Raw genomic sequence first — 15,418 nt, forward strand, 5'->3', positions numbered from 1 at the left:
GATGAAGAAGAGAGTGTGTATGGACAGTTCTAGGCTGCTCTGTCAGGCCTCAGTGAGGAGTTATTAACCGTCTCTGATCTGAGCTTACAGCTAAACCTCCCATCGCCTCCACACAGTTAATCGCACCTGAACGCTGCCGACCCTGGAAATCAAAGAACAACATGCAGCCCTGGGTGTTAATGGTACCATCCTCCTCCTTCCCTGCTAACACTGTTTTTCTTTCACTCCCTTCACCCTCCCGCCGTCTCAATCGCGCTTTTTTCTCCTGCAAATGAAGGAAGTGTGGCAGTGCACAGAGAGTAAGAGAAAGTTGGGGGTCTAAGTTTGGCAGGCCAGACTTTTTCCCCTCACCCCGTGTTTGTTCTGGCTCTATTAAAACATCTACGTGGAGTGGAGGGGAGGAAAGGGAGGGAGGGAGGGAGGGAGGGGGCACATGGGAGGAGCATGGGCATGGTGAACTGGTGATAACTGGCGGCAACTACAGTAGTTAATCACCCAACACTCTGGATTAGAAATTAGAGTTGTGTGTGTGAGACTCTTGGCTTGGTCAGACTTGGACTTGCTGTGAGAGGAGATATAAAGGAAAAGTTGATGTTTTGGGGAATATGCTTTTTCACTTTCATGCTGAGAGTTAATGAGTACATTTATACAACTCTCTTGTCTAAGATGCCTGGAAGCTGTGACCTCTTGAAGCCTCGTCGACACTGTGAGACGACACTGACTGTGTTCTTCTGAACCATTATTGGCATTTTATCCCTTTATCAAATAGCACCAGTGGAATAGTACAACACATAACCCTTCATTTCAGTTTTAGTACAGATTAACAAATAATTGTTAAATAGTGAACTTCAGAGGTGCTGGTAGATAAATGTGTTACTTTTGGACAGAGCTAGGCTAGCTGTTTCTCCCAGTTTCCGTCTATGTCAAACTGTTGCTGGCTCAAGATATTATTACTGACATGACAGTGGTATCGATCTTCTGTAAATATATCTGGCCACGCCGAGTCAAACCGAGCTGTGCCGATTTGCTTTTCTATCACCAGTTTTACTGTGGCGAAAAAACAGCGTGGCCTGCTTTTCAAAAACCTGCACCTATTTTACCCACAGTGCAACTTAACCACTGAGTGACATCACTGGAGCCATTTTTTCAGATTACATGCAGCTTCCTCTGGAGCCACAAAAGGCTTTATATAGGTATATATGGTCAGAATCCAGATTTGAGAGACCTGAAAGACTGTCATCTTAACTTGCAATAGACTTGCCCCCATGGACTTGAGACTCACTCAGACAGACTTTGGAGCTGACTTCTAAACCTGTCTTGAATGACTTCAAATGGACGTGCTGAAAGCCTTAGAAAAAAAAGCTCTGGAAGGAATCTGAAAACGTCTGCGCTAAAGGAAAAGTTCACGCTTCAAACTTTCCTCTCCTGTCCTCATCCTTCTGTCTCCTCCTTCCTGTGCTTCTGATCTGCTCTGCTCTACTTTTCTGCTCTGGTCTTCTGCAGCCACACTGAACACAGTCTGCTTGAATTGTAACCTCTGGGCTGTCAGCTTTTAGTTTGCCTGTGGCTACTCTCAAAACCCAACCCTTCGAACACACACACACACACACACACACACACACACACACACACACACACACTGTAATGTCCCACACACCACAAAGTGTACACTTAAGCCTGACGCAGAGGGGATGGAAATCAGAGCACAGAGCGAAGCAAAGACAACACTGAGGACGTGAAGCTCATGTTATGTTCAGGTTCTACAAGGTGGGTGGCAAGAAATTTTCCCCCCAAATTTGTGAGTAATATTTGTGGCTAAGAAAACGGAAGTCGCAGCGCTCTCTGGAACACTCTCTGCTTAATACGGAGATGATGGGAGGTGCAAAAACAGGTTGTGGAACGTGCAGACTGATATATTTCACGTTCACTGCTTCTGGACCAGATGTCTTTCCGAAAACTTTTGAGTCCAGGAGCTGCAAGTTTTTGACGTTTGAACAGCTGTGGCATGAGGTAAGCAGTCGCAGGTCATCACGTGTCATCATTAGTTGACCCTGTCTTCTTGATGGCCTGCCATCCTGCTTTACAGCTAGTACGTTAACTATGGCCCTAATGATGAGCAGCAGTGACGATCAGCCCACCACCACCGCAGCTCCGCCGCTGTCAAAGGAGGCCCCTGTCCATTTAAATGAAGTCTGTAATGACTGTAATGTGAAGCAAGATCGCATGCTGGTCTTCAGTCGACAGCAGCACTTTCCTTCACAAGTTTACAGGAAAAAAACAACACAAGGAGAACTTAATTATTCAGACTTACAAAGTGTGATGTAGTGTCTGGTGTGTTAATGCTGTTTCTCAATGAGTTTGAATTTTCCCGATGCTTGAATTAAAGCAGTCTGAAGCTTCACTAGGACTTCATTAAACATTAACATGCACAGAAATAAATAAATATGATAATCATGGTGATTTTAATGGTATCAACTCCAATTAATTGGCCATTCATAAACAATTACAGCCTGAAAAATGTGTGTATGCTTCCATTAAAGTTATTGTCTTGCAACAACTGACTTCAACATGTCCAGACTGGGTTGTTAGATGGAAATCCAAAGGTGAACAACTACACAGGAACTTTGCCGGACCTGATTTAGGACCGTTTTATCAACTACTAAGATTGTTGTTCCACATTTTGTAAGCCGCATCCACGGACACAAACAGTATAGTCGGCTCTTGAGAGACAGAGCCACTGTCTCACTAAACTTCAATCAAACTGTCTAAACTAGGCAGTGCTGATAAACTATAAACCAAGGTTCTGTTACTACACGGCCTATTTCTCGCCAAAAAAGCTCTCAGAAACATATCTTATCATACGGTTTAGCTGCAATAGAGTCATGAACTGGAAGTCAACGCCGTTTGTTCCTCTACTGTGAAAATGGACGCTGAAAAAACTCAGACCTAAACTAGACAGTACTGATCGAATATGACCCACAATCCTGTTCATTGTCCATTTGTCGCTTTAAACGTTTTCGTAGACGGTTTCGTTGTAATACAATATTGTTTGTTAACAAAGTGGGAAGTGTTTATTCGTCCGGTACGGTGCAGTGCATCCTGGTTGTTGTAGGTTTTCTACCTTTTGAGCAAAAGGTAATACCACTGCCCCTTTTCTCTGGTCATGTAGCAACAATTTCAAAAATATTTGCATCTTTCTACTGCACAGACAGCCCAGTTTTGTGCAAGGGCCATCTTTCCAACGGTGAAGTTCAATCATCAAAATTCCCTTTTTTATTAAATCATTCTTCATATGTGAGAAATTGGATAAAAGAAAACATTTTATAATCATAAATCCTGCCAGCCAGCCAAAATCACATCCTCCTTTGTTCTAATCTACAATTATTTTTCCATTTAGATTTATTACCAGTATTTTCACATCGCCCTCGTCTTTGATTTTTTCTTTTTATTGATCATTCCCGAGAGAAAATTGCATTTCTTTGTGAGCCAAATGTCTCATCTACAAATCAAGCTGCAATTTAGCCGCACAGGGGGAAAATGAAAATGAAAAACATGTAAACAAAGGAATGGTGGAAACAGATGTTTGAAAAGGAGGACGCGTACGTGCTAAAATGTGTGCGTACGTGCATACAGTCGTGTCAGAGCGCGAGTGCATTTAGTAGGTGTCCAATATCTACTTCGTGCCAGCAGTTTTGCTTGACAGGACGCCGTATGGAGCGTGGCAGTGAGCCTTGCCATAATGTCATTGGGGAAAATCTTCCAGCCTAACTCCTCTGATCCTGCGAGAATCAAACGAACTGAGAAAGTTTTTATCCCCTAACACTGTGGAGACGTCAAAACAAAGCAAAGGAAGCTCACCAGACACAAACAAAAGTTGGAGTTGGGCGCAGCATTACTTTAGAGACAGAGCACCATTAGGTCCCTCCCAACAGTGAGGGGAAAACTCATCTCTCCACTGACTTTGTATTGCATGAAGGAGCCTCCTGGTCACTTCTGCCTTCTAGCAACCAACAGAAAAATGCCACAAAGCTGCTGTGTAGTGGGGCGCACTACCAACAGGGGGCCATGAGAAGAAAACACAGGATACAGGTAATAGGCATCAGCAGGGAGGCCGTTTGTTTCAGTTGGTAAAAGTGTTGTTTCTGCAGGTGGTGTGTTCAAGAGGCTTTCTAAAGTCAGTGTCAAATGTCTCTGTGATGATATTTGTTGTTAAGTCATTTTTTCACCATCTGTTAGCTTAATTATTTCTTCTGCGATTTAACAATCATCACACAAGAAAGGGTACATCGCTGCTACAATGCATTTTGTGCATTTTTACAGGCATTTGTTCAGCGTTTCAGCCCCTGTTGCATATCGTAGCGCAGATTGTTTTCCCCTCCGTAGGACGTGGTTTTCAGGGTAGGACATTCTCTGTCTTTCTTACAAACAACATAAAAATGTTTGAGTGGAATGTATGTTTTGATACTTTCTTTAAACATTTTGTATCGCTTGCTTGTATTTGCTACTCCGGATCCTATTTGATTTGATGAGCATGTTCGTGTTCAGAGATCAGGACTGTGGCTGGTTTTGCTGTGCATTCAAACAGCTGGCAGCTAATTGGGCAGCTGTAAAAGGTTATGTAACAGAAACCAGAGAGACAGATGTGGGTCATTTTCTCTACTGCTCATTTTAGGTGGAAATATTTTAGGGAGACTTGAGCTATTCAACTAAACTCACAAGCACACTGAGGATATTTACTCTTAATTCTAACTTCATTATTGCCTTGAAATCAAATGAATGGCACAGGATTTACATTTAGAGTTAATCACATACAAGTTGTGTGACTGCATATAGTGTTATCATAGACATCAACATCTGCTTAAAGCTCTGAGTTGTGATTGGTGAACAGTCCTGTTCCCAGTCCACATTCCAACTGTGGACCGTTTCTGAGTGTACACAGTCTATATTCAAATGTGAACCATGTGAGGTGTGCTGGTTGGTCAGATGGATTTAAAGGCTCATATTGAATATTCATACAGCCACACTGAGACTAGGAGCAATAAAATGGAAAATTACAGACTGAGTCTTGTTATAAATTGAGTAATGACGAAATGAAAATTCTGGAAAGGACTTTTTGGGTGGCTCAACGCTCGCCAGCGTCAATAAATGCCATGTTGTCTGTTTACTGAATCTTAACTTTCTCTTTAGCTTATCTATCAAGTCATGAGTCCTGTTCTCTGGAATGAAATTTGTATCTATTATGGACTCAACTGAATCAGGCCAACAAATGATTATCAGTAGAAACAGCAAATCCAATAAGTTTATCTTTTTCTCTCCCTTATTGTGATCCAGGGATGCATTTCACGAAATCTGGTAACGTCAAGCTGCGATTTAAGTTTTAGTAATCAAATAAAAAAAAACGTAGGTGTTACCACCAATAATAAATAAGCCAATCACAGATAAACGTATGTCATTCACATATGAAAACGTGGTAATTTCCATTCCTATGTGAAAAAAGGCTCAGTTCACATGTGCCATTAGTTTATTTTCACACCTTAAAATGTTTGCTTACATGTGAATATATGTGAAAATGTGGAATTCAAATGTGAAAAAGCAAATATCGGGGGATTTCATGTGCCATGTTTTGTTTCCACAGGTGGAAATTCTAATCCACATGTAACAAAAAGCCAACCACATATGAATGTATGTAATTCATATGTGATGATGTAAATTTGAAATGTGAAAATTTGCATTCATATGTGAAAAAGGCCGGTCACTTGTGAAAATATTCAATTTAACTGAAAAACGTGATTTTCAAATGTGAAGAGGCAAATCTCACGTGACATTTCCATGTACCCAGATGTTGAGCATGCAAGAGCTCTGTTGAAGTATATATCTGTTATTTTCAAGCAACAATGCATGTCACACTGCTACTATTCGCATGTGATTAGTACTCATAAAAAACTTGTTAAACAGCGCCCTGTATGCATTCTGAGAAGTACAGCACGAACATACTGACAGAGGGAAAAATGGCTAGAGGAAAAGCAACTTACGTTGTCCCTCCTGGCAGAGGTGTAGGGAGTGGATCTGGAAAAGAAGACAAGGGGATTTTTTTACAACAGGATAAACAATATTGCTCCCAGATTTCTCTCTGCACAAGCTGCCAGCTACAAGCAAGAATCAGTCAAGACGACTGTTGCTAAAAGGAGCCAGATCCGTGGCAGGAAAAAAAAGGGAGGAAAAAATATGACTGTTTGTCTGAGTGAGTGCGTAAAACACTCGACATAAAGCTGCTTCATGGTGAAATTTGCCTGCCAGTAAGTTTGAAAATGCTTCGCTAGCAGCTTTAGATGCACAGACTTTATATTCTCTTACCAAATTTGACGAACAACACGCCCGTCGTGGACACGGTGCCCTGGGAGTTGGTGGCCACACACTGGAAGTAGCCTGTGTCAGTAGTGTCCAGGTTACGGATGCGGAGGCGTGATCCGTAAGGCGTGGATCGGTACGAGATCCGTCGCGGCTCCTGCACCACCGGGGCGTCGTTCTTCAGCCAGCGCACGGTGGGCAGCGGGTTGCCGGCCACGCGGCAGAAGAGCTCGGCTGTGTGGCCCAGAGAGGTGGTGATGTTGTTCATGGGAGCCTCAAGGCGGATGAAGAAGGGCCCTTTGAAGACAAAGAGGCAGAGGAGAGATGAGAGGAAAGAATTCAAGGGAGATAAAGAGCGAGGAGAGAGTTGGAATAAGGAGACAAATGCATAAAAAGGGGAGCCAAGTGAGAAGAAACATCAGGAGTGAGATGATTTAGAGACACAAAGACAGAAGGGGAGGGAAAATATTGTATTACACAAGGCCAAGAACTAAGGTATAAATCAAACAACACCTTCTATGCTTCTTAAGAGCCGGATGGAAAAGAAAAAAACATGCTGCTGTATGAAAAGTAGTGGTAAAACAATTCTGTGTTTTCAGACACACATATTCAAGGTCTGGTTTTGCAAGTTACGTTGTGGTTGCCACTGTGGTGACACCTAATTTTATTTTTCATCATGGCTGCAAGATGCCAGAGGGTTTTCCACAGCTTGTGTCTGAGCTCATTAGGGCAACATCACCTGTGTTGTGAGTATGAGGACAAACTGAGTGAGCACAAGGCTTCCAAAACCATTGTGGATACCCCATCATTGTCATTCAGAAGGGTTTGGAAAAGACAAAGCAAAACATTTTTGCTTGGTTATCTCCATGACCACATTTTTCCTGAAGGTGGTCAGAAAAAAACAATCTGGAGGGCCACCTAAGAGTTTAATGTGCAGGGAAAACATTGGTGTTAATGTCAACAAAAACCTCTGGAAAGTTTCCTCAACCCCAAAACCCATCTTAGGTATGCAGAAATGCTGCTGGTTACACGAAGCGGCCAAAACAAACAAAGGAGGAAAAACACATACAGAGGAATCGCAAATAGAAGTCACACAAGCTTCAATTTGTGTGAATGGAGAGGTTTAGGAGTAAAAACAGAAGCGCTCACTTAGATATGCACAGACACCCACACATTTAAATATTTTAGTAATTAGGAAAGGCATCCCTGCATTGAGACCACGTAACTTTTTACATACTACGTTGTTCACAAACATAAAATATATCTTTGTGATCTGGTATTCTGGTCACACAGGTCACAAAAACATTTCACAGTGGCCCGGTCTGTCTTCCTGACGTAAGAGCACTGCTGTCTTTTCCAAAGCTGCTCTCTGTCTTGTTCTCCTAATTTATCTGATTATCCTCTGTCATTTAAGGTGAAAAGTACGCTAAAAGGTCTGGTGTGGGTTATTCGATGCCACTAAATCCTATGCACCGGACCTTAAAGTGTAGTTATACTACAGTAAAAGAAAGTCAGCAGGAGAAACAATACTAAAACTCAAAAGTGATCGAAACACTGGTATGTAATAGTTCAGGTAGGAAGAAATGTTACAATTGAATTCCTTCCTTTAATCGAGGGTTTGATGCTGTGTGTGCAAGTAGATTTTCTGCCCTGAATTAAGCCTGTCAGGCAGTTATTCCTCTTATGTCAACAGAAACATTCATGCATCTCCAAGACAGCGAATTTGTTGAGGTCAAAATTCGATTTAGTTGAAAAGTTATCTCCTGACAGTGACTCTAATGTTGTCATGAAAAAGGGAGATAATCATGACGATTACTGGAATTGGTCAGAATAACCAGTTCTCGGGACAACTGACTGTTTAAAATTAACAACCTATTCCTAGAGGGATTATTAAGTTACTGCTAACGACAGTGTCGGCTGATAATGGTGTCACCTTGTGAGTCTCTGTGTGTGTCATCATGGCACAATGTGGTCCTGGAGACACCTTTTCTAGTGAGAACTACCACAGAAGCAGTTTTGAGCACTGTGACAGGTGTTTATACGTCTCTGTTTCTGTGTACAGATTTTGTCAGCGCGGTAGCGTCCTGAGCTTGCCAGATGCAGTCAAGAAAATTCATAATTGTTTAGTTGAGATTAAAACAAAGGCCTTTGAAGACGGGTGTGGTCTCTGTGTTGTTATTGCTCTGTGCTGGACACGCACTCACACAGATATGACTTCAAGTAACCTCTCCCATTTGCCAGTGCAGTACGTGTGCATATGTATTTCTTCAAAATCCATTTACACTTTTTTCTTGACAGACACTGTATGGATTACACAAATTAATTTAACAAATTTCAACCCTGAATTGGTTAGCCACATCTAAGTTTAAAATGGGGCCAAATTTCTGCCGGATAGCTTTTTTAACGTTGAGTTTGAGGTGGTCACGATGCCTGATAACTGCTCAAACAATCAGCGATCTAGCTCACAGATTAAGGTGAAAAGATCATGTTATAAACTGTAGTGAACGTTTTGGTTGGAGCATGCTGGTGCGCTTACTTGGTGCTCTCCGTCACCATAGCAGCATACCTTGTGGTTGTATGTGCAGCTCATCTGACATATCGTCATGAGGTGTGTAAAACGAGCGCCTACGATGTGTTTGTGAAAAAGAGAAGTGGGCATATTTGGTTTTTCTTGGCATACGGCCTCTGTTTGTGTGCACTCAAGCCTCTGCTGCAGTGCACGACACACACACACACACACACACACACACACACACACACACACACACACACACACACGGACACACACTGTCCTCCCTAAAGCTCCTCTAAGCTAAACATAGCAATGTGGTACTAACAAGTGTGTGACAATATGAGGAGACTCCCACCACTGACCGCACCAGCACCACCAACTCTCTCCCTTCTCACACACTTTTTATCTGTCCTCCTTTCTCTCTCTACACACACACACACACACACACACACACACACACACACACACACACACACACACACACACACACACACACACACACACACACACACACACACACACACACACACACACACACACACAGTCTGTTATTTGTACAGTCCTGTCTCTCCACATTACAGCACAGCAATCAGAACAAAACCTCCAGCAAGTCTTTGTTGAAGTCAGGACCTGATATAAATCAAAACATCAAGACCATATTAGAAATACCAGGACTCAGAATATCCATCCCACATCCCCCACTTTCATTCTCCCCCTTTCCCGTCTCTCTTCATCTACTTACTCTTTTTTTCACAATAATTTCAGACATAGTCAACAACACACACACACTTAAAGAACATTTAATACACTGGCACAGACTCTTGTGTCATCCGTTTGCTTTAACAAGCCTTGAAAATGGATTATCAAGGTAAAATCTGATAATAAAAGTGGTTGGGTAAGCGGGTTCCTCATAATTGAGAGTCAGGTCAAACTCTGATATGATTATGACCTAAGAAGCTCACTTTGACAGAAGGGAATGCAAAAGCACAAATGTACGGTGTGTACGAGTGTGTGTGTGTGTGTGTGTGTGTGTTTGTGGGAGAGACTGACTGAAAGAAAATACTGAGTGCAGCAGCCTCGACAGTTAATCTGTATCACTCATTTCTTTTCATAACTTGTTTACTCAGCTGTTTTGCTTTTAATTCTCCATTTAAACTGTCAGGACTGATTATGTTAACATTCATAATCACTTTAAACGTCACGAGACAAGCGGAAGAGACAGAGATGGAAGACACTGGGCCAGTTTCTTCAAGCAAAAATATTTTTTCATTGCACTTCACTCCAGTGTGTTGTTTACTCTGAAATTGTCACATTAACCAACTTACATTCCTTGCAAAATGAAAGTTTTAAGTTCAGAATGGGCCATTTCTTTAAGTGTGAAACAATTTGTCATCACTGCTCAGTGAAAAAAAGCGTACTGCAAGTCTCATATTTAAACATCTCATCATTTATTTTACTGCTATAACCATTTTGCAGTAAAATAAAAGATATATTCTTGCTTCTATAACAGGATTATTAAGATTTTGTGTTGACCTTTGCTGATACGGCTCTACCTCAAACTGGTGCTGTGATAAATGGTGAGATGGGGTTGTCATTTTGGTCTGTGTTGTTAGTGTCCAGTTGAGCTTTTATTGTTGTCCTCCTTTCTTTAAAAGTTCAGCTCAACCTGCAGGTAAAGCATGTTTTATACTAATCCCAGGATTGATGGCTGAATACGCAGCCCCCTCTGTCCTCATGTTGAAGCATCCTTGGGCAAGACACTGAACCCTAAATTCCTCCAAATGGTCGAGTGTGTAAGAGGTTTAACTGTAAAGTGCTTTGGGTAAATGAATGATATACAACCTGAATTCCCAAGAAGTTGTGATGCTGGGTCAAATATAAGTAAAACAGAATGTGATAATTTGCTAATCCTGCAATATGTAAGAAGTGGTCTTTACACGTCTTTAAAATAACCCCAAAAGTCTTATTTGTTTTTATTCTGTTGATAATTTTAGTTAATTCTTGAATGTTTTAAACTTAAATTCTTACATATTTCACCTTTACATTTAAAACAATAGAAACGACAATATATATATTTAATGTTTTACCTTATTAACGTCATTGATTTTTGTAAATATATGCTGATTCTGAATTTGATGCTGGCAACATTGTTTAAAATAAGTTGGGACAGGGGCAACAAAAGAGTGAGAAAGTTGTGGAAAGCTAAAAAAAAAATAAAACACCTGTTTTGAACATTCCAAAGGTAAAAGGTGATAGTATCATGATTGGGTATGAAGAGGCACCCTCAAAAGGCTCAGTCATTCAGGAAACACATTATGGTATAAAGAATAACACTGCATGGGCTCAGGAACACCTCGTTAAACTGTTGTCAGTAAACACAGTTAGGCTGGGATTGTATTCTGCTTTTATTTACATTGTACACAGCGTCCCCGGGTTGTAAATGCCGTAGTCTTGTAGAAGCATGATATCTGACAAAGTAAAAATCCCCAAACTCTGAGATACGTGGTTTTAGGTCGGGTCTAACTGTGTGTAATATTTGATAATATTTAAAAATATTACAACACTCATCACCAAGTCATCACTTCCCTCAACCGCACTTCCACACAGAAAAACAAACACCCATACTCAATATGCAGAGCTGACACTGATCACAGACGTGTGAAACACTGGTAGAACCTGAGGTCACTGCTACTGGTGATACATTTGTCTTCATGAGGGTGTGAAACAGTGTGTGTGCATGCTTCCTTCTGTGTGTGGGCGTGTGTTTTCATCTTTTTTATGTCCCAACCATCAACACGGAGTCACGAGGGATCTGCTGGGAATCTGTGCCTATGAGTGCAGTGAACTGAATCTTGCCTACATGGTGATGCAACACTTCACCGCCTTCATGCGCCTGTTGAGTCTGACTGTATTATCTAAAAACAAAAAGCACCTCATATATTAAATGAGAACAGATTCGCTTATAAAAGTGTGCTTCGCCAAAGGCAAGTGGGTCACTTTATCACCGTCTCATTAGTTGAGTTGATGGAAAAGAAAATGGTCTTTGGAGCTGTGCGCCTGCACACTTCATTAGCTGTTATAATAACTGACAATAAAGCAGTGGGGAGGAGAAGAAGGGGAAGAGACGAGAGGAGACGATGGGAACTGAGGTGAAGAGGAGGAATAGAAAGAAGAGGAGGATGTCCTGCCAATGTCTGTGTAACAAAGACACTCTGTATGTAATCGTCTCGTGGTGAGTGTTGTGGTATTTGGCACCAGGAGTACTGTGAAACTCAAACCGTTGCTGCGGACTGTCCCTTTAATGTGGCAGTCGACTAAATGGTGCCCTGTCATCAGCCTGCATTTTCTCGCAGCGGTTTTGTACAATCAAACACTCACACGCAGGCACACAAACGTAAACACACGCACACCCACACAACCGCAACACACACAAACTCTGCATGTTCCGAACTGGACGAGTTAAACAATACCTTTTCGTTTCACCAGCATCGTTGTGATCTGTACGTGGATACACGTTGACTAAGTCACACGGGCGTAAAGCTGTGCTAGCAGGCTGCTCTCAGCACCACGCAGGCACAGAAACCTGAGTGGCCGCACAGCTAACTAAACATACTCTGAGGATACACTGAGGAGCTGGGACTGTAGCACTGCCAGCTATGGCGAAAGGTGAATTTCATTAAAGTTGGGTCGCTCTCCAACAGGGAGAGAGAGAGGGGAAAGGAAGTGAGGGAAGCTAAATGGATCAAATGAAACAAAGAAAAAAAGAGAAAGAGAGAAAGAAAGAAACACAGAAAGACTGAAATAAAGCCCAGAGGAAAATGAGTTCAGTAAACTATCATCACCCCTGATTTCAGCCCAATAATGAGCCTCTTTCAGCATGATAACTTCCTGCTACTGATGCATACTGATAGAGCCATGCTACCTGAATGCTGTCTGCTTGGTCAATCAAAACCATTCCCTGCCTGCAGACAAAACAAGTGGTGCAATCACCATCCATCCATCAGATAAGAAGCAGATGTTAGTCATGGGGCTGAGATCCAAATGACACACACACAGATACACTACTGTGAACACATGGGTAAGCGCTGGCCTTTGTAGGTTTTCATATTTTATGTTGTTTTGGAAAAACAAAGCTGTTTCTAGGATTTGTTTGGAAATGCTCCTCATCATATTTATGACTTTTTAAACATCCTTGATTGTCACCATAATCATTATCTTGACTAAACCGCTCCATCATGTCCAGAAAACTACCGTCTTCGTTTTTTTGCCTGTGTGTTTTTGTGTACACAGAATCGGCTGTGGGACGGATGTTGTGGGAGACTTGGCTTCGCTAGAGATGAATTAAACAAACTAGACAAAATGAGAGAGCAGGAATAAAGGTCAAGTTCAATAAAGTCTCATGTTGAGGATCTTCCAAGTTAGGGTATCTTCGTGGGGGACGAGGCGGATGCCGGCTCTCCAAGCCCAGGGGAAACCGAGGAGAAGGGGCAAGATTTGACTGATAACTCTGGGCAACAGTGTTAAGAGTATAACCAGAACCATAGAACCAGAATCATTTATGGTTCTGACTCAGTAGTTCCTGCGGCGCTGACAGGAGAACAGCAGTTTTAAATCCTTCCGCCGCCAGGATCTGCTGATCTAAACCTGGGCAGCTCTAGGAGACGTGACCATCCTCACCACAAAAGACATAATTTTAATCAACTGGAAAAAAATCCTTTTTGATCAAGGAAGGAAAGGAATAAGCTAACCAAGTCTGTGTGGGAGAACCGAGCAGCTTAAAAGGCAATTTCATCTGCATATTGCATCCCACAGTCAATTTTCTTGGGGTTTTGGACCAGGTGGCATGCATGTTAAATCTGACTTGTTGATTAGTCTGTTCCAACAAGCCTGTCAAATGCAGGAGCCGCTGTTGGAATGTGAAACTCCTCATGATCATGAGCTCATCAGCTCGCTGCAGGATCCTCTCTCCTGCACGTACAAATCTAGCTTGGTACAAAAGCACTGATATTTTTATGTTAACACCGTTTCTCTGTTCTTTGTGTGCATCCTCAGTAGGGCTGCAACTGCTGACTATTTTCATTATCGATTAGTCTGGTCTCTAAAAGGTGATGTCTTTAAATGTTTTCGGCAGTCCAAAACCAAAAGAAATTCAGTAAAATATTATTGAAAACAACAAAAAAAGCAGGAACTCTATATATTTGAGAAGCTAAAAACAGCTCTTTCTGCCATTTTTGCATGAAAAACTATTTCAATGATTATCAGAATATATTTTTCTGTCGACTGACTGATCGATTAGTCAAAGAATGGTTGCAGAGGGGGCATTACATCAGGATGTCAGGTAAGGTCAGCAGCAAACAACAAACGACAAGAACAACAACAGAAGGTTATGATGAAGCACTGATAAAAGCTTGTTGCCACTGCTGCTTTTCTGCCAACATCCTATATTAAGAGTAACCCCATCTATGGTCGAGGTCTGGTGATCTCTGATGGCTGTTTTCTCTGACAAACTACTGAATGCAACAAGTTGAAGCTATAAGTTCTCTGGCCTCTTTCAGAAGAAATCCGGGCAGATGAAGGACATTTCTACCTGTAACAGAAGACATGAAGTGTGCTTCAATGTCTGCAACCACAGCTCCATTACAATCTCTGTCAGGTGATCTGCTCCTGCAGCACATCTGCAAACAACTTTGGGTTTTTACTTCACACCAAAACACTCCATAACTGCTGTATGTGTGCTAAATGTGAGGGGGATGTCTGGCAGAGTTGGAGACAAACTGAGCAAGTTGATGAAATAAGGGGATCACCGTAGAAGTCAAACCTAAAGATACTTTGATGATTATATGTGGCAAAAGGTTTAAAAGATGGTCACTTAATGGCTGCTTAAGAGAGAACTAAAAGTAGGTCAGTGGAAATAATGGAAATGCAGTGCACCTGTGGCTGTTTTCCCACATGTTGAGTAGATCAATGTGTAATTCATTCCTCCAATTATCCTCCACACTGGCCTACACTGGGACAATGGGTGTTGTCTGGTCTGCTGAAGGTGACCATTCATGTGTAATTTTTTAACACGTCATTTAATGTAATTTTAAGAAAGCACATGTGGGGTCACAGTTCAACGCACCGTGTGTAAATTGCACTGTGAACATAACATCATGCATTACTTTTAACAGACGTGTTAACACAGCTATCACAGGCTGTCTGGGAAGAGGTTTGTTAGAGATGTGTTGAAATTCAGTCATGCTTTGTGTGGGTGTGTGTTTATGTGTGTGCATTTACCATCACTAGAGGTGTTCCATGAAGTGGTAGCTAGCACACTGGGGTCTTGGGGAAACTCAGACCCTGTAAACAGAGGAAATGGAGAAGACTATTAGCATGTTTTCTGACTGTTGGGGCCCTCCAACTTTCCACTGATATTTCAAACGATGGATCGTGAACCCTGCAATTAGAATAAATGTGGAAGAGTGAGTGAAAAAAATGATGCGCTGTGAGCTTCAGCCCCCTTTGCAAATACAGAATCAAACACTGGAAATGCCACAGGATGCTGTTCATTGTGAATTG

General features: G+C 41.8%; 1 protein-coding gene across 2 annotated transcripts in view; it reads right to left on the minus strand.

The window, feature by feature from the left end:
* The window catches only part of ror1 (receptor tyrosine kinase-like orphan receptor 1), a 142,383-nt gene that overhangs the window by 32,685 nt on the left and 94,280 nt on the right, over positions 1-15,418 (minus strand). The window contains exons 2-4 of one of the 2 annotated variants that reach the window (XM_073475827.1): positions 15,137-15,199; positions 6,355-6,645; positions 6,033-6,066 (exon numbers count right to left, since the gene is read on the minus strand). In XM_073475827.1, the coding sequence (XP_073331928.1) occupies positions 6,033-6,066; positions 6,355-6,645; positions 15,137-15,199 (388 nt within the window). The remainder of the gene's footprint in view (positions 1-6,032; positions 6,067-6,354; positions 6,646-15,136; positions 15,200-15,418) is intronic. The other variant, XM_073475828.1, reaches the window with a different exon arrangement.

This window comes from Pagrus major, chromosome 11 (assembly GCF_040436345.1).
Source record: "Pagrus major chromosome 11, Pma_NU_1.0".
Lineage (NCBI taxonomy): Eukaryota > Metazoa > Chordata > Actinopteri > Spariformes > Sparidae > Pagrus > Pagrus major.